Source organism: Chrysemys picta, chromosome 2, assembly GCF_011386835.1.
Source record: "Chrysemys picta bellii isolate R12L10 chromosome 2, ASM1138683v2, whole genome shotgun sequence".
NCBI lineage: Eukaryota > Metazoa > Chordata > Testudines > Emydidae > Chrysemys > Chrysemys picta.
In genome coordinates, this window is record NC_088792.1 from 153,651,949 (window position 1) to 153,677,962 (window position 26,014).

General features: G+C 42.4%; 1 protein-coding gene across 1 annotated transcript in view; it reads right to left on the bottom strand.

The window, feature by feature from the left end:
• The window catches only part of CDS2 (CDP-diacylglycerol synthase 2), a 44,458-nt gene extending 18,444 nt beyond the window's left edge, over window positions 1–26,014 (bottom strand). The window contains exons 1-2 of the mRNA XM_005285194.5: window positions 25,730–26,014; window positions 1,602–1,744 (exon numbers count right to left, since the gene is read on the bottom strand). Of these exons, the coding sequence (XP_005285251.2) occupies window positions 1,602–1,744; window positions 25,730–25,999 (413 nt within the window). The 5' untranslated portion in view covers window positions 26,000–26,014. The remainder of the gene's footprint in view (window positions 1–1,601; window positions 1,745–25,729) is intronic.

The following is a 26,014-nucleotide window of genomic DNA, read 5'->3' on the forward strand; positions in this document are numbered from 1 at the left end:
GAGTAAATAGGAATGGACAGTTACAGGGCCTTGCCTAGTCTCAATTAGTTTTGTAGGAGTATTTTGCCCATTTTACAGATGTAGAAATGGAGATAAAGAGTTGCCCCAAATCACACAGGAATGGCATAACTGAGGTTCAACCTCAGGAGCCCCAACATCCAGTACCCCCTCAGTCCATTAGGCCATGCTGCAAAGAAACCTCTCAACAATAACTCTCTAAATCTGCTGAAATAAAAGGACCGTACCACAATTCTGCCAAAGAAAAGCAAGCTCAACACCAAACTCGCTCAGCCAGCCCCAAAGCTCTCTCCACAGGCTAAGAGCAGGAACAGAATACAGAAATTTTAGCCAAGCCAGTCCCTCCAGAGCAGTCAGTTACCCATGAGGTGTGTTGCTCCTGTCACCATCTACTGATGGGATAGAACATCCTGCCTAGGTTGGTTAAATAGTGGTTAGTAAAAATAAAAAAAAAAAATTATTTAAATCGGATTTTTTTGATAAAATGCTTTTTGAGGAAAAAACTTATCTAAAGTTAGTTTTAGATAAGATATATTATAGCTCAAAGATATCTCATCGTGGAATAGGGATTATAAATTCTAATTCTATAGTATGAGACAATATATTCATGAACTGTTTAAGAAAAGTTCCAATAGTTCATGGATTAGGGACCCAATCTTATGGGGTTTCACAGGCTTCTGTATAGATTATTTAGGTTCATCTTTCTATCTACCCAATGGGACTCAGTGCTTAGTCTACTCTAGACGATACCATCAGAGAAGCTTAGTTTTGCAGTTCTCAATCTGTCGATCTGTCTCCAGAGGTAACATGCTTGTTAACAGCAAAAATGTTTTTAAATAAATAAATATATAAAAGTGAGAAATAACAGACCTCAACTCTATTGTCCCTCTGCAAATTTGTGTACAGAGTCAATCCCTTACCTCTCTCTAAAAGTGCAAAGTTTCAAAAAGTTCAATGAATAGAAGATTGTTGGGGGCAGGATACATCTGGACAAAGAGAAGAAGTCTGGAGATAAATGTGAGAAGCGAGGGATATATGCTTGTTTTGTTAAAATATTATATGTTTGCTATTGAAGAAAAAAATCCAGAATACTTAACGTGGTTGTTTTAGTTAAATAAAACAATTTAAATGTCTGTCTGGTGATGTTCTCCTCCTAATACAGCATGGCAAGAAAATCCTCCGAATATTAATGATTAACTTGTTGAATTGGAGATAGTTAACCTCCCAATGACTTCATGAATATCTGCTTCAATTACCTTTGGTCAATGAAATAACCAAACAATCATTCATTTTCTGATATAGTTTTAAAACTCACCTGAAAAGTTTTCAAAATAAACCACTGTTTAAAAATGTATAGTGTGTACCTTTAAAAAAACAACAACCCTATATCTATCTGAGGTGTGAAGAATATGTATTAAGGTTATAACATTCAACCAGAATGCACTTTTATGTAGAAATCTGTGATTAAATAGAGTCTTCCTGACTAGTGATTTAAATCAAATCCACCCTCATTAGTAAAAAGGGAAAGTGCACCAATTTGGTAGGAGCCCCAGAAGCAATGGAGAAGTTTTATTTAATGCTACCTTGAAGATAGGTTGGAGAGGGCCCTGTTTAAGACCTCAGGAGTGTCATCTGATGTAGGTGCAGGAGGGGCCCCTCCAAACTCTGATTTGCTTTCGCTGTCCGATGCGGTCTCTCCATCCAGCTTGTTTTCTGACTCAGACTCCTGCAGGACAAACACAGGCAAACACTTGTATCAGATACTGGTGATCGTTCTTTTGATCTTAATTTAAAAATGCACTAGATCAAGTCAGTCCACCCTTATTCCACTCTTTATTTCCTCTCAGCACAGCCTGTAGCTAAAAGGAAAAGACAGCAAGATATTCTGGGCACAAACTGGCTTACTTCATTGATCCTGTTCTTGTTTGTGAGCCAAACACTTATGTGATAGAACCTATGGGGCAGAACCACCTGCAACTGAAGCCAATGGAGGTTTTACTATGGACTTCAAAGAGAAGGGGTCCTTTTTTGTATCACCAAAGGTGCTTTGTAGTTGTTCTAAAGCCTGAACGATGCACCAGAGGTCACGGGTACATGGGTTTGTCAAGAGGTGTTTGGGAACCCCAGGTGGGTCTCTGAGTAAGCAGTAACTCACAGAATTCGAGTGAAAGGTCTCCAGAAAGATGGGGAAGACTTGTGCTTTTGGAGACTGTTCTCTGTACATTTCTATGCAATGGCTTAACTCATGTGCACTAAAATTAATGCCAAAGAACCCCCCAAAATGCCAAGCAGGAAAAACACAATGTCCATAAGGAAGAATGTCTCATCATTTAAACCTGACTGTCCCTTTAAGCCACCGCAGCAACCCAATATCCAGGACATGTACCCAATGCACCACCCAATCTGTATTGGTGCAACACCCAGCCCCACTAAGCTAGGTGCTGTATAAACACACAGTAAGAGCTTATCACCAAAACAGGCAAGATGGACTGGGTGGGGGGGGAAACAAAGACTAAAGGAGATTTGCACAAACAGCAGAACCAGGAACAGAATTCTAGCTGGCATTCTGACTCCCAGTCCAGCACCCTGGTCACTAGGCCACACTGCTTCTCTTCAGTCCTTTATACATCAAACAGCAGCAAAGAGAAAGATTTTGCCTTCTGCAAGTGACCGTTAGCAGCTCAGTTTAGTACGCTACATTCCTTACTGTGCAGGGTGCGCCTATAATTATGGCTAAGATTATGTCACAGAGGTCACAGAATCGTGACTATGAGAGACCTCCATAACATTTTCCGCTTCAGCAGGAGGCCCCTGCAGCTCCTGGCTGCCGTGGGCGGCAGGGGGGACCCCAGAGCCACAGTGCTGGACCCAACCTCCCTATTTTGTCAGTTATTTTAAGTAAAAGTCAGGGACAAGTCCCGGCTTCCGTGACTTTTTGTTTATTGCCTGTGACCTGTCCCTGACTTCTACTAAAAAAAAAAAAAAACCACCCCATCACACATGACAAAATCTTACCCTTACCTATAACATCCACACTTCCGTGTCGAGTGGCAAGTCATGCCCAAGTCTCAAGTCAGCCCCCAGAGCCCAACATGTGCTAATTTTAAACCTCCCCAATGGGAGTGTGTTTTCAGGAAGTGCAAAGAGGGAACTAAGTCAGCAAATGCTGTCAGCTTTGTCAAACTTAATCTCCCTGGGCTCCTGCAACATTCCAGTGCTCTGCTAGATGAGACAGCACCTGGAGCTGGTCCAGCAGAAACTCCCTGGTAAACTAGAGGTCGGGCCAACACACATTTAAGTGTATCTGGTTTAATAAAATCCCGCAGGAACAAAAGCAAGATCCTTGTTCAGTCTCCCTGAAAGCAGGGAAGGATATTGGCCCTAAGACATCAGGTAGCAATGGCCACAAACCAGATTCCTATAGACAAGGACAACCAGGCTGTCAGAGCAGTATTTTTAGCCACTTCCATCCGTTGCCATGGGGGGGACATACCGACACCATTTCCTGGGGTAAGTGATCTATGGAATCAGAACAAAGCCACACCCCCAAACCTCCCTGTTGTACTGTATACCACAACAAATTTGCTCAGAGCCAGTCTTGTGGGGAGGGAGGGTTTATTGTTCTTGCTTCTGGACTTTATTCCAAAATGAATAGCAAAAGCAAATAGGAACTTGAAATAAATCTGGATTTATGTGCTGAATACCCTACAGGACAGGTTTAGGGTGCATTCAGCAAAAAACAGTTAGGATAAATAAAAACAAATTTAAAATGTGTAACTGTTTTTTGCTGAATGCACCCCAAACCTGTCCTGTAGGGTATTCAGCACTAGGCTTCCAGGAGTGACTGTACTACAATCAAAAATCTTATATCAGATACATGCCTCCACACAACCAATAATTCTTTGAGTCTTCAAGTACAACAGAACTTCAGAGTTATGAACACCAGAGTTATGAACTGAACAGTTAACCACACAGCTCATTTGGAACCAGAAGTATGCAATCAGGCAGCAGCAAAGAAAAAAAAAAGCAAACACAGTACAGTACTGTGTTAAATGTAAACTACTAAAAAAAAAAAGAGGGAAGTTTAAAAAAAGATTTAACTTGGTAAGGAAACTGTGCTTGTTTCATTTAAATTAACATGGTTAAAAGCAGCATTTTTTTCTGCATAGTAAAGTTTCAAAGCTGTATTAAATCAATGTTCAGTTGTAAACTTTTGAAAGAACCACCAGAACGTTTTGTTCAGAATTACAAACAACCTCTGAAGTTCTACTGCATCCAAATCGTTCTAGGACATCACATGCTGTGATGTCACTAGCTAAAATGCAGGTGGACTGAGCATGCTTTGGACATGCAGGGAAAGGATGCTAAACCTGGACTTCTGTTGAATCCTCCCCCCACTAATTAGGCTGACCAAGTTATCCTTATTTGAGAGAAGGCTCTGGAAAGAGATGACAGGCCAAAAAAATCGTTTCACTGTAGCTCAAGTATAGTACCCATATGGCCTCTGGGAAAGCACTACTTTATAACTCGATATGGCAATATTCAGGGAATCGCAAGATAACTAATATCTGTGCCCCTTACAGGAATAGGCAGCTTTGTTCTTGTGCCAGTGATGGATGCGCACAGATGCACTAAACCAGAAGAATGGTCTTTTCCACATGGATACTCATGAGTCCTGAAACTTAGGATGGCACTTTGCCTACTTCACTCCAGATGGCATGTGATCTTCCCACGCTGCATCCGCTACTCTACCTAAGTGCATCAGGTTGAGATGAATACCACCAATCTAGAGAGGTCAAACATATTAACTTATAAAAACCTTAACCCTACCGTATTTTATTTATTGTGCATTCTGCACAGCCACCTCTAACACAGAGCCTGTGCTTGCAGGCTGGGCACTGAAAGACTGAACATTTTGTGATTAAAGAAGGAGACGTGGCCCCGAGGAGCTTCAGTTTTCACCCATTTGCAAAGTGGGTGAAATAATTCTTAAGTGCTTCCGAGGGGGTGGTGAGGTTGAATGTTTGCAAAGTGCTCAGAGACTAAGAGAAAAGGCACCACAGACGTGCAAAGTAACGCTTTTATGCTTTATTTTCTGGGCCTGGGTTGGGAGGGAGAGAAAGACGGGGCAGACTGGATGGCTCAGGCAATGTCATCTTCAGTCTCGAGGGTATAGGTTCAACTTCCACCCAGACTGGCGGATGGTTATTTAAAACAGGATATGAGATTGTGGTCATTCTGCATTTTCCTGTTCTCAGCATGGGAGATTTCCATAGAATTCTCCATCTGGATCTTGCCATCTATTCCCCCCAATCCCGGCAACAATAATCTCTGGCTGACAGCAATAAAGCAGAGTGTTCCCTCTGAGTGAGGATTAGGACAAAGTAGTCTGTGGGAAGGTATTCTGCCTGTGGACAAAGCACTTGGTCTGGAGTACCTTTCAGGAGCAATAATTTATTATAGGCACACCCAGGCCTGACTTTTCAAGATGTCGATCACCCCTGGTTCTAAGATCTTACCAGATGAGAGTACAAAAAAAGGCAGCCAACAGAACCCTGAACTGAAAGGGACACTGAAAGTACATTGCTAAATTAGGAATAATTACTGCAGTGTGTGTTGACTGTTCCATTTGATCCTGACAGGCACTGGAAGAAAAGAATTTTCCCTGCTGGGAAAGTCACCACTCAAGCTGACAGACAACATCAATTAGGTTTTCTTTTTAAAGCCATGGTGTCAGAGCAGCACTGCTCCCATGCTAATTCCTCTCTGAAACGGAGCTGGGATTATATAGGACATTATAGAGCATAGTAACATGGGCTAGGGTGGAAAGAGACTCAGTAATTTTCCATTATTTTTATACCTTATGTAAATTGCAACCATCCCTCAGCAAAACACTGGTTTAAAGCAGCTGACCAGGGTGCTAAATAACTTGCTGTTTAGCCGGTGAATGATGTGCTGTGGTCTGGTCTGCTTAATCCAGCTGTGGAATTGCCATGGTAACAACCTCGTGTGTTGCAATTACTTTCTTGACAGGCAGCAAACAAAGCAGACAGATCCTTAGACAGTTTGGTAAAGGATGATCATCAGATATTAATACATCTTGCATAAAACTGGTTGGTCACAAGAGGCAAAACGACCTACAAGTAGCACAGATGATGTTAAATGATACAGACACAGAGGAATGACAGGTAGAAAGATATGTCCATTGATACTGGCCTGTGATTGTAAGCGTTGATTTTTAGGTGACCGAAATAAAAAAAAATCCAGCCACATATGTCTCAGGTAATATTGATGTCAGCATAAACTCAACACCTTTGGGGAGGAAGGGGAGAATCCCCAAAAGCATTTCAATTTGGACACCCTCAGAGGGCACAAGAGATTTAAGGGAGACTAATACCCTTTGTACCATTTATGCTCTTTGTTTACTGCTTGCAAGACAGACTAACATGTAACAGGCTCATCAAAGCAATTCAAGCTGTGCAAACCCAGCACCTGAGTATTCTGTCTCGGGATCTTTTGTTTACTATCACGTATTTATGTTTTAAAAGATCATGGGCCAGATCCTACTTGCTCTTCGTTCTGCAAGAAGCGTGCTGCTCTTGCAGTTGAGGCACTGGACTGGGATTCGGGAGACCTGGGTTTTCAATTCCTAGATGAGCCAGTCTTCCGGAGTCTTTGTGCAAGGCATTTAATCTCACTGAGCTTCAGTTCCTGATCTATAAAATGGGGACAATATACCTCTTGAGGTCCCTTCCAGCCCTACATTTCTGTGATTCTTCTCCTCCTCTCCTGCCCTTGGTCTTGTCTCTTTAGAGTGGGAGGTACACAAGCTAGTATAATGGGCTCTGAACTTAGCTAGGGACTTTAACATTTAATGCCTCACTGGCTTCACTGTAACTACTTGGGAGAGTGAGGCTTGAAGGATTTGGCCTATATGCTAAGTCTGCAGCCTAAAAATACTACTTCAGCTTCCCCACTCAGGCTACATTCTCTGCATCTGTCAGATCCCTTGTTCCCCAGCTGCTCCCCTGAGAATTGCTCTGGGCTACTGATGCTCCAAGTAGCCGTCTATTCAACTCAACTAGAGCAAAAATCACACTCTGCATTCACTGGTTCCTTGACATAAGGACATAAGAACTGCAATACGGGGTCAGAGCAGCAGTTCTTCTAGCCCAGTTTCCTGTCCCTCTTCTAGCCCAGTACCCAGGCTTCATGGGCAGCGTACATAACAGGGCAGTTGGAGTGATCCCCTCAAGCTTCCGGTCACCAGAGGTTTAGGATTTGCGCCGAGCATGGGGTTGCGTTTGACTATCTTGGCAAATAGCCATTAATGGACCTATCCTCCGTGAACTTATCCAGTTCTTCTTTGAACCTATTTATGCTTTTGGCCTTCACAACATGCCATGGCAATGAGTTCCACAGGTTAACTGTGCATTGTATGAAAAAGTATTTCCTCTTATTTGTATTAAACGTGGTGCTTATTATTTCACCTGGTGACCCCTGGTTTTTGTATCGTGGGAAATAACACTTCCCTATTCACTTTTTCCACACCATTCATGATTTTATAGGTCTCTATCGTGTCTCATTGTCTTAGTTTTTTTTACTACCGTTTCAACCAGTTTGCCCAGTTAGGCTCATTTGCCTGTAATTGACACGATCGCCTCTGTGCAAACGTTTCTTCAGCTGTGGAAGATCAACAAAATGGGGGTGATAACACTTTGCTCTTCCGCAAAGATGAGTTTTATGATTCTAAAACATCCCCCGTGGGTGTCTTATCTCCGTTTTGTGGTTGCAGATACTGAAGCCCAGAGAAGCTAAGAGATTTGCCCCCATGTCATATAGTGAGTCGAAGTCAGCAACAATACTCAGTACCCCAGACTCCTCAACCTCTTTACCAGCAATAGACCGTATTCCTTCCTGAATATGAGTCTACACTGAGCCTCTTCCCTGCACTTGAAACAGCTGATCACGGAGACCCAAAAAACAAAGAGCTTGTAGCAGGTTAAGCCATCTTCCAGGGACGCCACTCAAAAATAAGTCTCCTCCCTTAATTTTCATATTTTGAGTTCCTTCCACAAAGCCCTTTTTGAAAAGTAAAACAAAGTGTGTGGGGGTGAGGAGGGAGGGAGGTCACACAAAGAAAACATTTCTAAAATTGGACCTGTGCAGAGAGCTCTCCCAGGAGCAAAGCCAGACAGAGCCTTTGCAGCCCGTACTATGATCCTCTGATCTCAGGCTAGTACCAGAAAACTGTTAGTCTGATCTTTTCCCAGCCATGGCATCCCCCTGCTGCTAAACAGACACCAGTCAGGCATTTACAGAGACTGCTCTGCTCCATCTCTCACACAAGACAGATCCGGATGCAATAGGAGCTAGCTAAGAATCCAAATAGCCCACCCTAAACCTGAAACCAAGCCTGGAAGTCGGTCATTCTGGGGTAATAAGGACCATGAGCAGACGGCATCAGTACATCAATCCAGCGAAGCTGCAAGGTTCCCTCTAACTGCTCCTAAATCCAGATTTTATTCCATCAGTGATGCGTTAGCAGCAGATCTTGAACCATGTTGCACACATGATATTGCCTCACATAACACTGGGTTTCTATATGAAAAGGCTCAGTCATACAAAAATAGTTGCATTTACCGCATCAGATAGCAGGAAACCTGTTTATAGTCCCTGTACTGCAAACACTCTTCAAACACACACACACACAAACAAACACACACAGAGCCAACTTTTTCCCCTTAACTTTTTTTGTTTGTCAACTCTCTATTTAAGAATATAATCTGCACTATAACCAATTATTTTATCTTTAACAGAAAAGCTAGTCATGACAAAGTGCAACAGTTCTGGGTTTGTTTGAAATTTACACACCTCCAAAAAACCCTTACTGCTCTTTATAGGCATAACTTCAAGCCCCTGTAACAAAATGAGCCCCCAATTCCTTGCAGATGGAAGATAAAGGATTAACAAATTTGAGGACGATAAAGGGCAAGGATGTAATTGTGCCCACAAAAATAGGACTCCTTGTTTGAAACAAGTCAAGCTCTGCAAGTTTAAAAAATATTTTTGAGGGTACAGAAGGGGATGGGGAAACACATTTTTCAGACAACAAAGGTCTGAAAGAACCACATAGATTTTTTTTTTAAAACCATTCACAGCCCAATTACGGCCACGTTACATAAGTGGCAATGGGAGTAAGTTATATCTACACATATTTAAGGTTCCTTTGCATGACCAGAGTGGCGAAAAAGTGGCATTCGAGTATATGGGCCATCAGGCCATTCATTGAGTCTGGGGAGAAAAAAATGTGTCCCTTTAACTTCATTCAACATTCTAGCAAGACTACTAGAGGGGAGTATGTTATGCAGTGTTAAGTTTGTATAGCAACACATGATTTACCATGACGGATTAGGTCATTGATCTAAAAAAAGCCTGGTATCCTGCCATCAGCAGAGACCAATTCCAAATTCTTTAGGGGAAGGCAAAGAGGCGCCCAGCTACGAGGGCTGGCCGGAAAACAAGAATTCTGTTTCACAAAAAAACAAAACAAGCGATTTCATCATTTGTTTTCATTCCACGTTCAAAAGGTTTTCGTTCCAAATTTTTCATGAAAAAAGCATGAGACCCACTCCAGAAGAGTCAATAGTCCATAGGTTAGGGCACTCACCTGGGATGTAGAAAACCCTTGTACAAGTGCCTGCTTTACCTGATTCAGAGCAGGGCTTTGGACATCCCAAGTGAGTGCCTTAACGTCTAGGCTATTGGTTATTCTGGAGTGGGAGTGTCTCTCTCAGCAGAAATTTCATCCTGGATCGGAGAATCCTGCCCAGTAAAAGTGTCAAAACAGATACATTTCTGCAAAAAGTTTGTCTCAACAAGTTAGCATCTTCCAGTGGAAAAACGTTTTGGCAAATAATTCCCCACCATCCCTACTAGCCTCCAGAAAATGTTGTGGAGGGCGGGGAGAGCCGGCAGTTCAATGCAGCAATCGGGCGTTCTTACTTTCTCTTGGGGAATCACAAATAGGGATTATAAAGTTATGCGGACTTTGAAAAATTTCAGGCACATGACCTCCTCCAGCAACGAGTGCCACCGGCTGAGTCTGTTGTGTAACGACCTGTTTTCTTTTATACAAGGCCATTAGTCTGAGCAATCCCTTGTTCTCATAATACAAGTCAGGTACTGATCAGTTCTCATTATAGCCATTATAACTTGTAAGTAATTCAGTCGAATCACAGATACACAGATCCATCTAATCCAACTGTGTCCAATACTACAAGCTTCAGAGAAATAACCCTACGCCCAAAGGAAGTTTCTTCCTAACCCATGAAGGATAAGGGGTTATACCACTTATATTTTTATCTCTAGGGATTATTGTGGGGAAGTTCTATGACCTGTGTCATACAGGAGGTCAGACTAGACAATCATAATGGTCTTTTCTAGCCTTGGAATCTATTAATCTTATTACATCCAACTGTTGATGTTCCTTGACATATAAACGTCTCTAACCCGTCTGAACTTTACTAAACTCATAACCTCAATACTACTATAACAAGTAAAAGAACGAGTTTATAAACAACAAGGTAGAACAAGAGCCTTGAACTGTACTGTAGTGGCTGAGAACTAAACACCTGTTGTATTCATCTAATAACAAACATCCATTGATAGCTATTTTTCAGGCAAATCCTTGGCTGGTGAAAGGGAGACAATAGGCAATAAGTTCCACAAGTTAAGTGGGTTGTGTAAAATTACCAATTACTTTTTATTGGGGTAGCACCTAGGAGCCCCTGTCATGGATCAGGGCCTGACAGTGCTAGGCCCTGTACAAACAGAACAAGAAGACTGTCCTCGCCACAGAGAGTTTACCATCTCCTTTTTAGAATGTGTTTTTCAATTTCACTGGCTGCCTCTGCCTCATCCCTTAGTATTGCATTAGCAAAAAGGATACATAGCAGCACACAAACCATCTTTCCTGATCCCGTGTTATTTTACATCTTCCTATCCCGTCCCCTCTTAGTAGCATTATCTCTTGGCTGAAGAGCCCTGCTCTTGTTTTCCAGGTTGAACTATTAGTTCTTGCCAGCCTTTCTGAGAGCACAGTTTGTACCAGTACATGTTATAAACCAGGATATTTGACACGGATTCTGGAATAAGTAAATCAATTCTTAAGGGTAAAACAAATACCATCTTCTTCTATTGTGGCTTTTTGGGCTCCTCGTGTAAGCAAGCATCACTAAATACTCATGCACGTTTAGCCCAGCCTTTTCCCACATGGACACTGAGCATCAGCTATTTGCCTGAGTATCTGTGACATGATCCAAGTTGTCATGGAAACAAGTGGCAGTATTTCTATGCCAAAAACGTCACCACCAAATGGGGAAACCGACCCAAGCAATTAACAGCATTAGATTTGTATTAGTTCAAGAAATCCTTTTATCTGTGCACTCACCTCATCTAAATGGAAAGAGACATTTATTCTTTTTGCAAGAATCTAGCAAGAAGCAGAGACAGAAAATACTAGCTATTGCTTAAAAAAAAAAAAAAAGAATCGGGCTTTGGGTCAATAGAACTGACAACTAAAGAAATGGGAACAACTCGGTAAGGCCCCAACTTACATTATTGGTGTGTAGGCAGCAACTCGCATGTGGAAGGACTTGCAGAATCAAGGCCTAAGTAATTAGTCAAATGAAATGCAAAACTTGGGTCTTGACCAATTGTGGTCACTAATTATCCCAAAGCACTTTTCATAAGCAGTGTTAGCCATTGTGCTCTAGCCAACTGTCAACTCAGGTACCTACATGCCACCTACTTACACTCCCTTTCTTTTAGGGAACTAATTTATAGCTACTACAAGAGCTTTGCTCCCCTTTGTTTGTCTTGCAGATGAAATGGATCTTAGGAGGGATTTAAATGTAGGGAGAAATGGAACAAAATTGGCAAACCAGATACAGTACCAGATCCTTAGTTGCTCTGCTGGATCTATGTTCAGAAATTGCTTCTTCCCAGCTGCTCGATCTGCTTGTGTGCAACATCTTCCAGAAATTGAGGCAACTAATTAAAGTGAAGGGTGAAAAACCTACCCTGCTGAAGGTCTGACAATGAGACTAAATGTAGAGGATGGGAAAGAGTCTGCAGTGTAGTAATGTCCTTTGGGAGGGAGAAGGGGAAATCAAACTGCTCTCTGTACTTCCGGGACCACTGTCTGCTTTATGGTGAAGAGAACAGAACTCTTCCAATGTACTCCTTCTTGGCTGTGTGTGTTGGGAACCTGAGCTTAGAAGCATTTTTCCACTGACTTCTGCGTTCATGAGAAAGAAAAATGCAGCCCAACTCCATGGATATTAAACAACTCAGTGTATGTGGGACCAGTGAAATGTGGGAGGAGGTGCTTGTTTAGCTCTGGGTTTGGGACAGACTGGGGAGGCTCATTCCCCTAATTTCAGCAAATTGGACTTCCAGCAAGAAAACAGTACAGATATAATCCCGCAATCATGTTCTTGAGGTAATGGCAGACCAGACGCTAAAGTGCTTGCAGAAATAGAGCTCTAATTACTTCCAGGTAGTCTGATAGTGATTATGGATTTCCTACTTGGTCCTCAAGCCCAGGCTCCAGCCTGAGCCTGAATGTCTTCACCGTAATTCAATAGCCCCTTAGCCCGAGTCAGCTGGCATGGGACAGCACCGGGTAGTGTAGACAAACCCTTACACACTTGCTCCTGTTTCCTTCAGGTTCCAGATGAAGATCTGCCCCCCAGGAGAATGTGACTTGATCAATACTATTCCATCAAACCCAGCTTCCTGCCTCTGGCTGTAGTCAATAACTGGGTGGTCCGGGAATGTCAAATTGCCACCTGATAATGCTACTCACTAGGTGTGTAGTGCTGCATGCTTTGGGACCTAGGAGAGGAATTCCGTCCTGACCACAGTGTTGATCAGCGTGTGCTCTGAAGCATTGTTTATCTCGTCAATATTCCTGGAGAACCCATCACTGTGCGCAGTCAGGAAAGTAACTGAAATACCTTCCTCATGGATGGTATTTTCTAAATGGACAACCTACCTAGTTCTCAATTACTGAGGGACACTCTCCACTCAGTAATATATTTTGCTTTCCACAACCAAATCTCTGTACAACTTTTCATGAGTGATGTACCGGAATATTCGGATTCTAATATCTAAACTGTATTGTTAAATCTATTCACCTCAATTTGGGTTATTGCTGATTATGTACTCTATGTAGCATGTGACTTTTAAAAACAAACTTTGTATTTGTCGATAATCTAAGCACTATACCCAGATGTACAGACACTCTTTTCTCCACCTATGTATTATATAATTATTTTAACATTAGCTTTAATAACATTTTTATATTTGAGTGCTAGGAGTATAAAGCGTGATTACCCCTTTGATGGGGGGCATGGATCAGCGTTCATGTCGCATTCCCCGTCAGTACCTGTGTGTACGTGTATCTCCATGGATCAATGCAACAATGACAAAGCACACCAGATAGGGGTCGGTGCTAAACGGCGCTCTAGCAAAGAGAAGCAATCTGAAAAATGGTTCCCGAAAGGACTCTTTACAATAGGGTCTAGTAAATGTTTTTTTTCAAACAAGTCTAAATATTAGGCCAGTGCTAAGATGACAGAATCTTTCAACCACTGTATGTTGTAATACATAATTGCAAAGGACTCTGAGCCCAGTACATTTACCCTCTCAGAATAAACCAACTCCAAATAGGATTTTTTTTTTTTTTGGAGCAGTGGGTGAGGGGGACACATCCATCCTCACAGCTAAACATCATGCTGTGCTGACTGAGTGAGTCACCAGGATATGTTGTTCTGAATGAATCACACTTGCTGACACCAATATCAAGTTTTTATCTGGCTGTTGCTGGGCTGAACACAGACTGCACACATCTCTGATCAGATCCTACTGACTTGCTAAATTTGATTGTGTTCAAAACAAAGCTACAAGGCTCAGTAGAGGGGGACAGTAATACTTCAGTCAGCATGTGTTTTTGTGATGTTGTATGCAGCGGCTCTCAGTTTATATGCATGTCCCAATTCCTGGATGCTCACTGAACTGGAACACATGGGAAATGCCTGTGTCAATAAATGTCTGACAATTCTTCCCCCCCCCCCCCCCTTTTTTTTTTTTTTTTTTTTTTTTTTTTTAAATAACCAACCTTACAGGCTTCATTAAGTGCCAGATTGGTGGGGATACCTGCATGGGGAAACTTTAACTCCCTGTCAACTTAATCTGGGTCTGTGGGGTGGATGGACAGTTAGTTGTATGGTCCACATCTAATTGCTTCTGGAGCATCCTACTCTTGTGTGACTTCAGATGCCTGGCTTTTCTTCCAGCCGACTTGAGAATCAGTGATGACTACCTCAACCTCTGACAGGCCAGATCCTGTAGCTTTCTTTTCATTGCATTTTAATTGTTCATCACTTCTAGGTCTCTCACTTCAGCTTGCTGAAATTCAACTGTCTGAGCCCAGGAATGAAGCACCTTCCACAGCAGAGAAATTGTCTCATTACTCAAGGGAGAAACTCTGTCACTTTTGTAGTGACTTTCATCCCAAAGATTCCCACAGTGCTTCGCCGATACCAGCAGTGGGCAATGCCACTCCTAGGTGTTAAACTGCTCTATAAGCACACACCAACGCTGTATAGCAGTGTAGGATAGAAATTAAAGAATGCCATTTTCCACTGAAAGGGAGTAAGTAGGTGGAATGTAGGTGTATATTGTGCTCTTCTATATATGAAATTTAAAATGAAGCTACTTGTTTTTATCTCCCTTTTGGATGTATTTCCCTTTAAATTAACATGCTTTAAACTGAGCTCTTGGCTGTCCCAGAATAGAAAAGGGTGGGGAAGAGCTGGGTTCAGATTCCTGGGTGAAGTATGTTCTACGTGTATAGGGCCCTTTGTTTTCCATCTTTATTTTATTTAATTTTTCCCAGAAATTTATCAGTGTTTATTACCATAACAACAACAAAAACAGGTGAAAATCAGCGCAAAAAAATAATAAATTTTTCTGGGTAAATATCAGGGTTTATTTTGGTGGATGGAAAGACGGGGAGGGGGGTGGTATCAGTAGATAATATTCTGAATTCCCTTCATCAATGTGGTTTGCTGCAGAACTAAAACAGAACTCAAAACACAATGGCCCCTCTGAGTTTAAGAAAACAATACATCCTCTAATCCCCAAATAAAACTTTTCATCTGAATAAACAGTTTGCTGTTGTAGACTTGTAAATATTTATAGACTAACAGTTCTATTTAATAATTGGGCCACACCATTTGCAGCACAAACTCAACTTCATCCTTTTCTCCTGTTTTGTTTTTTAAAACTTTTGAATAATTCCTTGTGTTTTGAAACACATTCTGATACAGATTTTTGTTTTCTTCCCATTTTAGTGGGTCAAATCTTTAAACCGTTATCTGCTAACAGCTTGAATGGGTACATGGTGGGCATGAGATTCATCAGTACATTCAGAGGCGCAGGCACTTCAGAGCTTGCGTGCGTGTCTGTTTGTTTAGTGTGTGCATCTTGTAGACTAACACACAGTCTTAGTTCCACAGGCCTCTTTGCATATACACACAGACTAATGTATTATTGTAATACATATATCGCATGCAATGTGTTGTATTTTCCTAATAAAAGAAGTTATTGTTATATATTTGAATGATACAAAAGTAGGGTGAAAATCAGAAAAAGAATATTTTGTAAAACCCAGGCATTTTTCAGTAAAAATAGGTTTAAACTGAAAACGAAGGGGCTTAGATGTATAGCAGTGGTTTTCAACTTTTCTTCCATTTGCGAACCCCTAAAAAATTTCGAACGGAGGTGCGGCCCCCTTTGGAAATCTTAGTCTGCGGATCTGTGGACCACAGGTTGAAAACCACTCATGTGCAGGGTCAATAAACAGAGCAAGAGGGTGATTTCTTCTTTCACCTTGACCACTGTGGGTATAAAAAGCTTCGTGAAACGGGAAGGAAGGCTTTATTGGGACACTCTGCTGTGTCTGACCAAGAATCAGGTGGCTAAACAATGAATGAATTCTGAACATTGTTCTGATTTTTACTGTACGTGCAGTTTGTTCAGTACTAAATCTCAGCTCCTACCGTCACATTACTGTTTACGTGCATAAACTCGGATTTTAAAAACGGCCACTCTCCCTCACTTCAGCTCATAATTTTATAAGCACAAAAATTCACACAAAGGTGGCTTTGTGCTCCCCATATACTTTAAGGCAAGGAATTTTTGAGTAAAGTTTCAGGTGTGTGGTGGGGGGAGGGATGTGACGGGTTCACCCCGGGGTGCTAGCTAGAACTGGGATACCACTGACCCATCAGCCTGGCCTCCCTCAGATACTGTGCTGCTGTGACAAGCTGCAGACACGCTCCCTGTCTTACACTTCCACCAGCATACACACAGGTAGGGACACACCCAGCTGCAGCTGCATGCAGGCTCTCTGACCAGCCACTGCATGTGAACCAACAACAGAGGGGCTACAGCCAAAATTACCACCAGCTTCCCAGCCTAAGACCCCAGAGGTGTACTGTCCTGCCCTGGTCCAAACTCCAACCAGTATGAATGTATTGTCCAGTTCGCCTCCCCCTCAATGTCGAAAGGAATATGCAACAGCCTTTGCTCCTTCAGCTACAATTTCCCATCCATTTCACTCACACGCACCGGTTTAGATAAAGAAAAAACAAGTTTATTAACGACAAAACATAGATTTTAAGTGATTGTAAGGGATAGTAAACAGATCAAAGCAGATTACCTAACAGATAAACAAAAATGCAAACTGAGCATAATATATTAGATAGATTGGATATGAATTAGCAGATTCTCACCCTTACTGATGGTACAGGCAGACTTAGATTCTTAAGGTACAAGCTGCATTAGCTTTACAGCTTGGGTTTCTCAGGTCTTCATACACAGGCTAGAAATCCCTTTAGCCTGGGTCCAGCACTTCTCCCAGTCCAGTCTTTGCGCCTCAGGTCTTTCCAGGAGTCTTCTTGTGTGGGGAGTGAAGAACAACAGACAATGTCACTCCCTGCCTTATATAGCTTTAGCCTATGGCGGAAACCCTTTGTTTTAAAACTTGGCTCCCAGACCGGTTTGTGGAAAAACACTGACATCCCAAGATGGAGTCCAGAGTCATGTGGCCTGATCACATGTCCTTGTACTGTCATAGCAGCCATTGCTTATAGGCTGTCTGGAGTGTTCTCAGGAAGGTTCACCCAGTGTGGGATAAGCTTCTTTTAAGGCCTATTGTTCTTTCTAATGGCCCGTTACCATGAATAGGTTCTTCCCAACCAGCTGTCTAGACTGGAAGCATCTTGCCTAGTGGGCATCGCCCAGATGTGACTACATGTGAAATACAGACACATAGTCAATATTCAGAACTTCAGATACAAAATGGATACATGCATACAAACAGGATAATCATCTTCAGCAAATCATACCTTTTCCAATGACACCTTGCACGGCCCATCTTGCATAAAATACATCTTAATTATGCTATGTAATAATATCACTATGAAGAATATGGGGTGCAGTGTCACAGAAGGGATGGGGAGTCTTTTTGCAGAGTTCTAGGAGAGGACAAATCTCAAAGGATGATATATAATCAGCTGTGTTATGGGGAAACAGTCTTGTCCACACATGAACCAATAATAATATGTGCATCTGTTTGTAAGGAATCACTGTTATAAAATGTAATTATTCTCTTGTTTCAAAAGAGTCCTAAAAACGTTAAGAGTGGTCGTTTCCAGGTTGGAATACAGTTAAAACATGAAATTTAGCCAAACACCAGCTAAGCCAAACCACAGGGTAGATTTTTTTTTAAATCTCGCTCTTACTATCTTATCAGTAACACGTGTGCAATAACCTCTGATCTACATGCTATCTTAAAGACCTTTGACTATTGTTTCCAGCGTGTCCAAAGCTTTGTAACTACCCAAAACTCTACCGGTCATTGCAAATAACTTCCAGCAGCCACACAAGGAACAAACCCTGATACTTCTACTCCTGAAGCTATTGTACAGCATCTTCCCGTCCAGTGCCCTCACCAAGGGGCAAGCCGTTAAATTCACACCACAACCACCAATGGCACAATGCCAGTCCCTTTGCTGAAGTGGTTCCCACTTAAAGCAACTGTCTCATTCTAGGTCTTCTTTCTTGTCTTTGCTCCCTAGGATCATCTAGCATCAGCCAATCATCTACCCCTCCAGATCATCTCGCACCACTGCCAGGCCTAGAGCTTTGTCTTCCATTAGGAACAGCTTTGTTCTCTCTCTGCCCTCCTTTCCTTTCATGCAATTCACAAGAGATTAAGGAGAAGGAAGTGAGGACCTTGGCCTCAAATCTCCAGACATAAGAGCTAGATAGGGCTGGAGAATGTAAGCAAGGCGGGGGGTGGGGGGGGGGGGGGGGGGAAATCAGATCTCTCCTAACCAGAAAGCTAAGCTGACCAGCTCAAGGCAGATGTCAAAGAGTGTATGAGGAGCTACCCGCAAAGTCCAAGGTCAACAGTTCCAGTGCTGCAGAGGCTCCAACAGCAGCCAAGTAGAATAGCAATGCTGACAGCATCCCTGCTTCCTACAAGTTTCTGAACAGCCATTTAAATCTGTTGCTGACTAGGGAAGCTATAAGCAGCAGGGTGGCTCTGGAGCCCTTTGCAGACCAAAAAAAAAAAAAAAAGCCATAATTCAACAATTTATACACTGTTCACTTCTGGAAAGCTCTTTCTGCCATCATAAAATACAGAAACTAGCACCCTTTATTTCCCAGGGGCAAATATTTTTCAAGTCCTAATATAAGAAAGATCTAGCTGATCTAGTTAATTTGCTAATAAGAACATTGTGCAAAACCTTGCTCACCTTCCTCTATTGATCAGTCCCATTGACTTTAATTGGACTGCTCATGTAAAAAAGGCAAGCAGGATTTGCCCCTCTATGGATAAACAGACAATCCTGTTGATCTAGTGCTGTCGGTGTCAGGAAGTCCCGGCTACCTTTACAAACCTAGTCACTGATGTACAGTGTAACTCATCTATAAAGAGAAATCCATTGATCTTCACCATCTTTCATGCACTTGGGAAATTTTAATGTCGCTAAAGAAAAGTTGAAGAGAATATTACAAGTGAGGCAGCTGACAGAGTGAGATGGATACTTATAACACTAGACTGGATTTTGGGGGCAAACGATAGCAAGCACTGTGAAGTTTCCACTCAAAATTCCGGCAACTGTGTCATATTAAAGAATTTAGCAACCAATCCTTTCCTTGCATCCCTGAACCAGGAGATGCAACTGGTTGGCAAATCATAGTGTATGTAAATGGACTGGTTTCCTTGATCTCCCGTTATCTGCACTCACTGTGTCTAGCACATTTCATCCAAGAAGCTCTAGTCACTTCCCAAACAAAGCCAAGTTCATCCCTTATGCAAGTCTGTTAAGCCTTACAATATCCCTGAGAGGTAGGCATATGCCATTTACAGACCAGGTAATTAATATGTAGATTTAAGAAGGGTACAGAGGGTGGCAGAGTAGGAAACAGAAATGCAGAGCTCTGATTGCTAGTCTTCTGTTCCCATGAAAGAATCTCCCCTCCATCTCAGCTTCATCTGTCTTGTCATAACCATATGGTTCAGAAATAGAACAAGGGACACCATACTAAGGGTTTATTCTTGCAAGGTGCTGAGAACACTGCAGTCAATGGGAGTTGAGGACATTCAGCACCTTCGCAAGCTGAAGTGCCACAGTCTCCATCACAATGGGCTAGAGTGGCCTGATTATACATAGTGAATAAACATAAGTTCTGCAGAGTTTAAGACAGCAAGAGTTCAGCAGAACAGGTCAGTCATCTGCCTGGAGAGTACAGCTGATCTGGTGCTGCAGGCTTAGAAAATGAAACACTGAGCCAAACAGAAGAAAATAAGTTAGCCACTTATTAGTGTGTAGGTAACACTGGCAACATCCCCATCAAGAAGATTCTGTGAACAAACCAGTGTGTCTGTCTCCCCATCACTGTACCTGTTTGAGATTTTCTACCAACAAAAAAAACACTGGATTCAGCATTTCAGTTCCTGCTGTGTCATGCCTGGCCTTTGTTATGTGGGAAAGCTCAGTGCAGTTTTATGTCTAGAACAATGAATGGGTTAGCAGAAGTCAAGCACCTTGCTATGCATTTCACTCACACAAAATATTGTCACTGAAGGATTCTGGGACCAGATCCTTAAGTTACTGGATTCCATCAGTGATCAAAGCCACTCCAGCATCGATATGAACCTGAAAAGAAGCAGGCAGTGAAGAGGAGAGTTGCATATATATTTTCAGCTTGCCAAGGTGCTGAATGCCCTCAACTCCCATTGACTGCGATGTACTCAGCACCTTGCAAGAACAAATCCTTCTTGGTACGTAGTGACTGATGGAAACCAGGATCAATTAGTGACATTTTCCCTAGCTCAAGGCCAGATTAGCAGTGGTAAAAGTTGCTACCATCTGATGGCCAACCATCATGAACTATATTAGAGTGGTCTCAGACCAATTCCTAGTTGCAGAATGTCTTCACAATAAACAGCACCATTGTAAAAGACTAACTGGCACCTCTGTTGGCAGTTTCAGAGAAGCCAAGTAGTAAGTGAGCAATGAAGACCAAAATGACCTCTCGGGTCAGGGCTGGGACACGGCTGCTGCCGTCTCTCTTGAAAGTAAACTGGGCCTGTCAGTCTCTTACGGAGATCAAATAAACCAGCACTTTTCATCAGTTCTAAATTCCTTTAAGAATTTTAAAAGTGAAGTCACAGGGACACTCTGAATAAGGGGAAGTAACCCTAGTCCTTCAGGGCTTTGGACTGTATCAAAAAAGCACGTATTTTGTGGTGTATTGAGTTGTGGTATCACCAGATCCTTTAGATGTAATCGTAGCTCTGTAATTCAGACTTGTGAGCCTTTAGTGATCTATATACAAGTTGGGGGCGCCTCAATGAACAACCAGGGGGTTCAGAATTGCTTAAATATTCAAGTGTGGGTCTCACATTACATTTTTCCTCCCCTATCCTCACAGCCAGTCTCAGCTTCTCTATTCTATTTGCCATATGCGCTCATCTGTCTAATTGAGGGGGTGCGTATGCACCCAAGCAGAGAGAGCACGATGCAAAAGCTGAGCTAAAGGAATTGTATCCTTCTTTTGCTTTAGTGTTACAACATGTCACCAACATAGCTCCTGATGCTTTCAAATCACTTCACATTCATTAGTGAAGCCTTTCAAAACCGTCGTGAGGCAGGCACGTACTATACCCATTATACAGGTGGATACTAGCGGCACAAAGAAGTCAAGTTAGAGTTGGCTAGCTACACACTACTCTGATGGGTGTTTTATAAAGCATGTAGATAGCTAAACAACAAGGTCAGTGAGTCAGTGGCGAAGACTTCAACACTTAAACCCCAAAAGTCACCACATTCCCACCAAGAATAGAACCCAGGAATCCTGACCAGGAGCAGCAGAAGTTTCATAAAAGTGGGAGGGGCCACCAGTGCCTGAACCATGGCCTGCCCCCTTCTTCCTGAAGCCCCCGCTCCCTCACCCGTACAGCTGGTAAAATTGGCCTATGGCCTCCCACTTTTAAAAGTGATGGAACCATGGCCCCCTGCCCCCTCCCGTTCTGGCGCCCCTCCATCCACTATGCATTTCTCCCTCCGTTTCCTGCATTCAATTTTAACACCTCCTCCCCCATCCCTTTTAAAAATAAAGTTTCTTGGTTTGTGCATGCTCAGTAGAAGTATCTGAACACTGCAATGGAAAATTTCACCTGTATGGCCCACCGCGCAAGTATGCCTCGCAGCAGAGCTGCTAAATGTGCTTCTACCATTCGGTCCCGCAGCTGCCACTATAGTTAAAAGGGACGGTATTTTCCACCAAGATGCAGGATGTGAACCACAAAGGGTGGGCAAAGAAAGCTGTAAATCATGCATCAGTAAGATCTGCAGCCCTAAAGACTATGCCTCTAAATGGCACAGTCTTGCCCTCCTCCCTTCCCACACGTGCTAGCTAAATGTCTTACTAGCCCCTGAGACTCTTGAAAAATCCCTGGATCTCATGTACAACAGAAAAAAAATGTTAGATTTGTTTGGTGCACTTATGTAAAATTGCAGTTGAAGGAAAATGTGATTCAACAGGATGCTTGTAAAACAGGCGCTAGACTTTGATCTCACTCACATTAAAGTCTTTCCTCACTTCAACTAAGAAGACACCCACATCCAATTTTATAGCAAATAAAAGAATGAGTTTATAAACAGCAAGGGAGAACAAGAGCCTTGAACTGTACTGTAGGGGCTGAGAACTTTCATCGTATTCATCTAATAACAAACATCCACTGACAGTTATTATTTAATCAAATCCTTTGCTGGTAAAGATGGTCAATAGGATTGAGTTCCTATTTATCCATACAGCAGGTACAGCACAATTAACATCAGTGTAAATTTCCCTAGTTGTTGCATTTCACTATGACCTGGAGGGAATCAAAAGAATCCTATCCCCTATCTCTGAGACCCAGAATCTAAAGTCTTACAAAATCTAATACACAGGGAAATGTTTTCACGGAATGTGTTTTCATTTCAGTGAAAACTTTCACATTTAAACATTCCCTTGTACCAATGGAAAGAGAAACATAACAGCTAGTGCAGGGGTCGGCAACCTTTCAGAAGCGGTGTGCCGAGTCTTCATTTATTCACTCTAACTTAAGGTTTTGCGTGCCAGTAATACATTTTAACATTTTTAGAAGGTCTTTTTCTCTATGTCTATAATATATAACTCAACTATCATTGTATGTAAAGTAAATAAGATTTTTAAAATGTTTAAGAAGCTTCATTTAAAATTAAATTAAAATGCAGAGCCCTCCGGACCGGTGGCCAGGACCCGGGTAGTGAGTGTGCCACTGAAAATCAGTTCATGTGCCGCCTTCGGCACACGTGCCATAGGTTGCCTACCCCTGAGCAAGTGTGTTGTGCCAGCGAACCAGGAGCAGAAAGTGAAACTAACTCTTGTTTCCATTATCAACGCAGACTGAAGTGTAAAACACCATGTAGGTAGGGGGAAAATGCTGAAATGCTACATTTTAATAATGTACAACTTTAACTTTAAAAAATTAGCAAAAAGAGAAAACGTTTAAGAATCATACGGGGCTTCTATTCTTTGCAAAGCTAATTTTTTTCTGTGAAACAGAGCGAACTCTGCTGAATTATTATTCTTGGCAAGGCTACAAATATAACAGAAAATGGGTAACAGTCTCTTCCATATAACGATGCTCAAACACGATACGAAGGCTTCAACAAAAAGACCTGCACATACATTACAGCATCCACACACAAGCTACACTCAATTGCTATTATTTCTATTGCTATCATGCATGAAGTGTGCCAGGCACTTTCCAAAACATTGAGGAAGACAACCCTGGTCTTAATCAGCTTTACCATATCAGACTCCATGGGGTCTTACAGGGAGCTTGCTGCACAGGTCTGCTCACATGGACCTCATTGCACACGGAATGGAAAATACATTAAAGAGATAATCTTGCCAAGCACCCAATTTAGGTAATCACATTCTGACAACCTCATTCTCTCCCTGTTAAGTTTCAAAATACTATTTGCTTCCTATCCTAAACTGCTGTGTATTGTTGCACAGCTGCCACCTTTAACATCAGAGGTGGCTGCAGTAATTCTTTGTCTTTCGCATTTTGTTTGCTGGTTTGGGTTATTTTGGGATGAACGATGCCTCGTAATTCCCAGACTTCTAATTGGGAGGATTGCATCTCAAGGTATCGACCACATATAACTGGAGGAGCCCTTTTGGAAAACTCATTGTATGAAAAAACAGCTTTGTTAGCTGTAGATAACAAGAGAGATTACATTATAACAGCCCTTTGACCTTCTTAAAGAAGAACATATCCCACATAGCTAAGACAAGCTCAGCTTGTTTGGCTGACCAAGAATGTTTTCATCTCAGTTAAGCAATACTAGTGTCTCCAAGCTTCCAAGGAAGAAGTTTTTAGCTACCCCATTCAATAAAGGGTCATTTTTTTCCTTAAGTTTCAGCTCTACAATTATACAAGAATGATATAGGTAATTAGAACCAAAGATATATATTAAAACTCATGTGAGGTATTAGAGGAACATTGCTGCAATTGTAGAAAAAAATGCAAGCTGTCAAAAGAAGAAATGATTTTACATACTCCTCGATGTTTACTTAAACATAGAAATATCATGATTTTAACTTTTTTACTTTAAGTAGTTCAAACATTCCACTGCAGTGTAGGAAGTACTAGCACAATAACACTGCCCTAATGAACAGGAGCCAAAAGGAAACTGACCTGCCTAGTGTAACCTCTAGGCTGAGCAAGATGCAAAAATTAACCTAACAGCACAAGAAAGTAAAAAGTAAATACAATTTTTCAGTTCTCATTTTCAATGTCTCTAACATGATTCATTGCAAGGACAAAGATGCATTTTTAAATATGATTTTTATCTTGACAGCACAACCCTTTTTAGAGTTACTTTACAAGACAACTTGATGGTGACAGTTTTCCCCCTTAAAACATCTAGATGTTTTCTTGTTTGATAAATAACAAAAACAGTGTATTACAATTCTTAGTCCTTTAAATGTTCTTATTAGTTGCTGAAATCATAAATTCTGTGTAATCCAACAGTCCATACTTTTTTTTCTCGGGGGTGGCGTATTATAGCTACATTTTGTGAGCTCCTCCATACAGAGATTTTGTTGTTTTGGGTAGGTCTGTAAAATGCTGTGTACACTTGGGGCAGTATATAAAGAATATAATATCCACATTACCATAATAATCAGAGCTCCTGCAACAGAAACCAATTGCACTCCAAAAAAAGGACCAATATGCCTATCAGGAAAAGTAGATACTTCTATAATCGTATAGAAAAAGAACCACAGCTAGGTCTTGTTTACTCAGGACTATTTTCAAAGCACTCAAAGCCCAGCTCTGGGTTACAAATAAATGTCAAATTCTCTTGGTACTGAGATTTGATGCAACAGATTATAGACACCATACAGCGTAGTGCACTCCTGCTTCTTGTTTTGAAAGATTTTGTCTCCCTGCAAGGACACATGGATCCTAGCACCTTTCAGAAAGATGACAAATAAGCCTACAGTTCTGGTGGGAGACCAAAACCAAAAAGCTTCTGTTTATACCAAAACACATGTAGCCCACAAAGCTCTTGCAAGGGGATGGGACTGCTATCAGCCCAACCATCCGCTGTAACCCCGATTCCTCAGGGAGTGCTGGAAATATCTTTGTTCCGGTTCATGCTGATTATCCCATCAACAGTGCAACCCACGCACATCCTACACCCCAACCTCGTACAGCCCCCCCCAGGGCGATGAAGCGTACATCACTACATTGCACCCCTAATTCCTTATACCTCCCCAACCTTTGCACCCCCTCTCTGTACGACACCCCCACCGTCCCATCCCCCGCGTAGCTCATTACAATCTTCTGCAGCCCACACCGTGAGCAGCATCTCCTTTGTACCCCATGGTCACCCCAACTGCAGCTCCCCCTGACCATCTTCCGCAACCGCTGTTGCATCCCCCCCACCCCGGCTCCTTTGCAAGCACCAGTCCAAAGCTGTGGGTTCCTTGCCTCTGTGCAGCTCTGACCCCGCCCAGTTACCTTCTCCTCGGGTTCCTGGGCCCCGTCTGGCTCCCGCCCGAGCCTCTGCCTCAGCTCGCTCATCTTAGCCCGAGGCCGCGGCGCCTTGCGCTCCGCTGTCCGCACCCGCAGCTGCTCCCGGTGCAACAGCTCCGAGCGCTGCTGCGCGAGACCAAGCGGCAGCAGCAGCGTGAGTCGCCCCGGAGTTCCATGGGGGGGGGCCAGGAGGGGGGGGAGAGAAGCCGAACCAATAGCAGGCGCAGGAGGGGAAAAGTGGGCGTGGGCACCCATCTTTCTCCGCTAGCC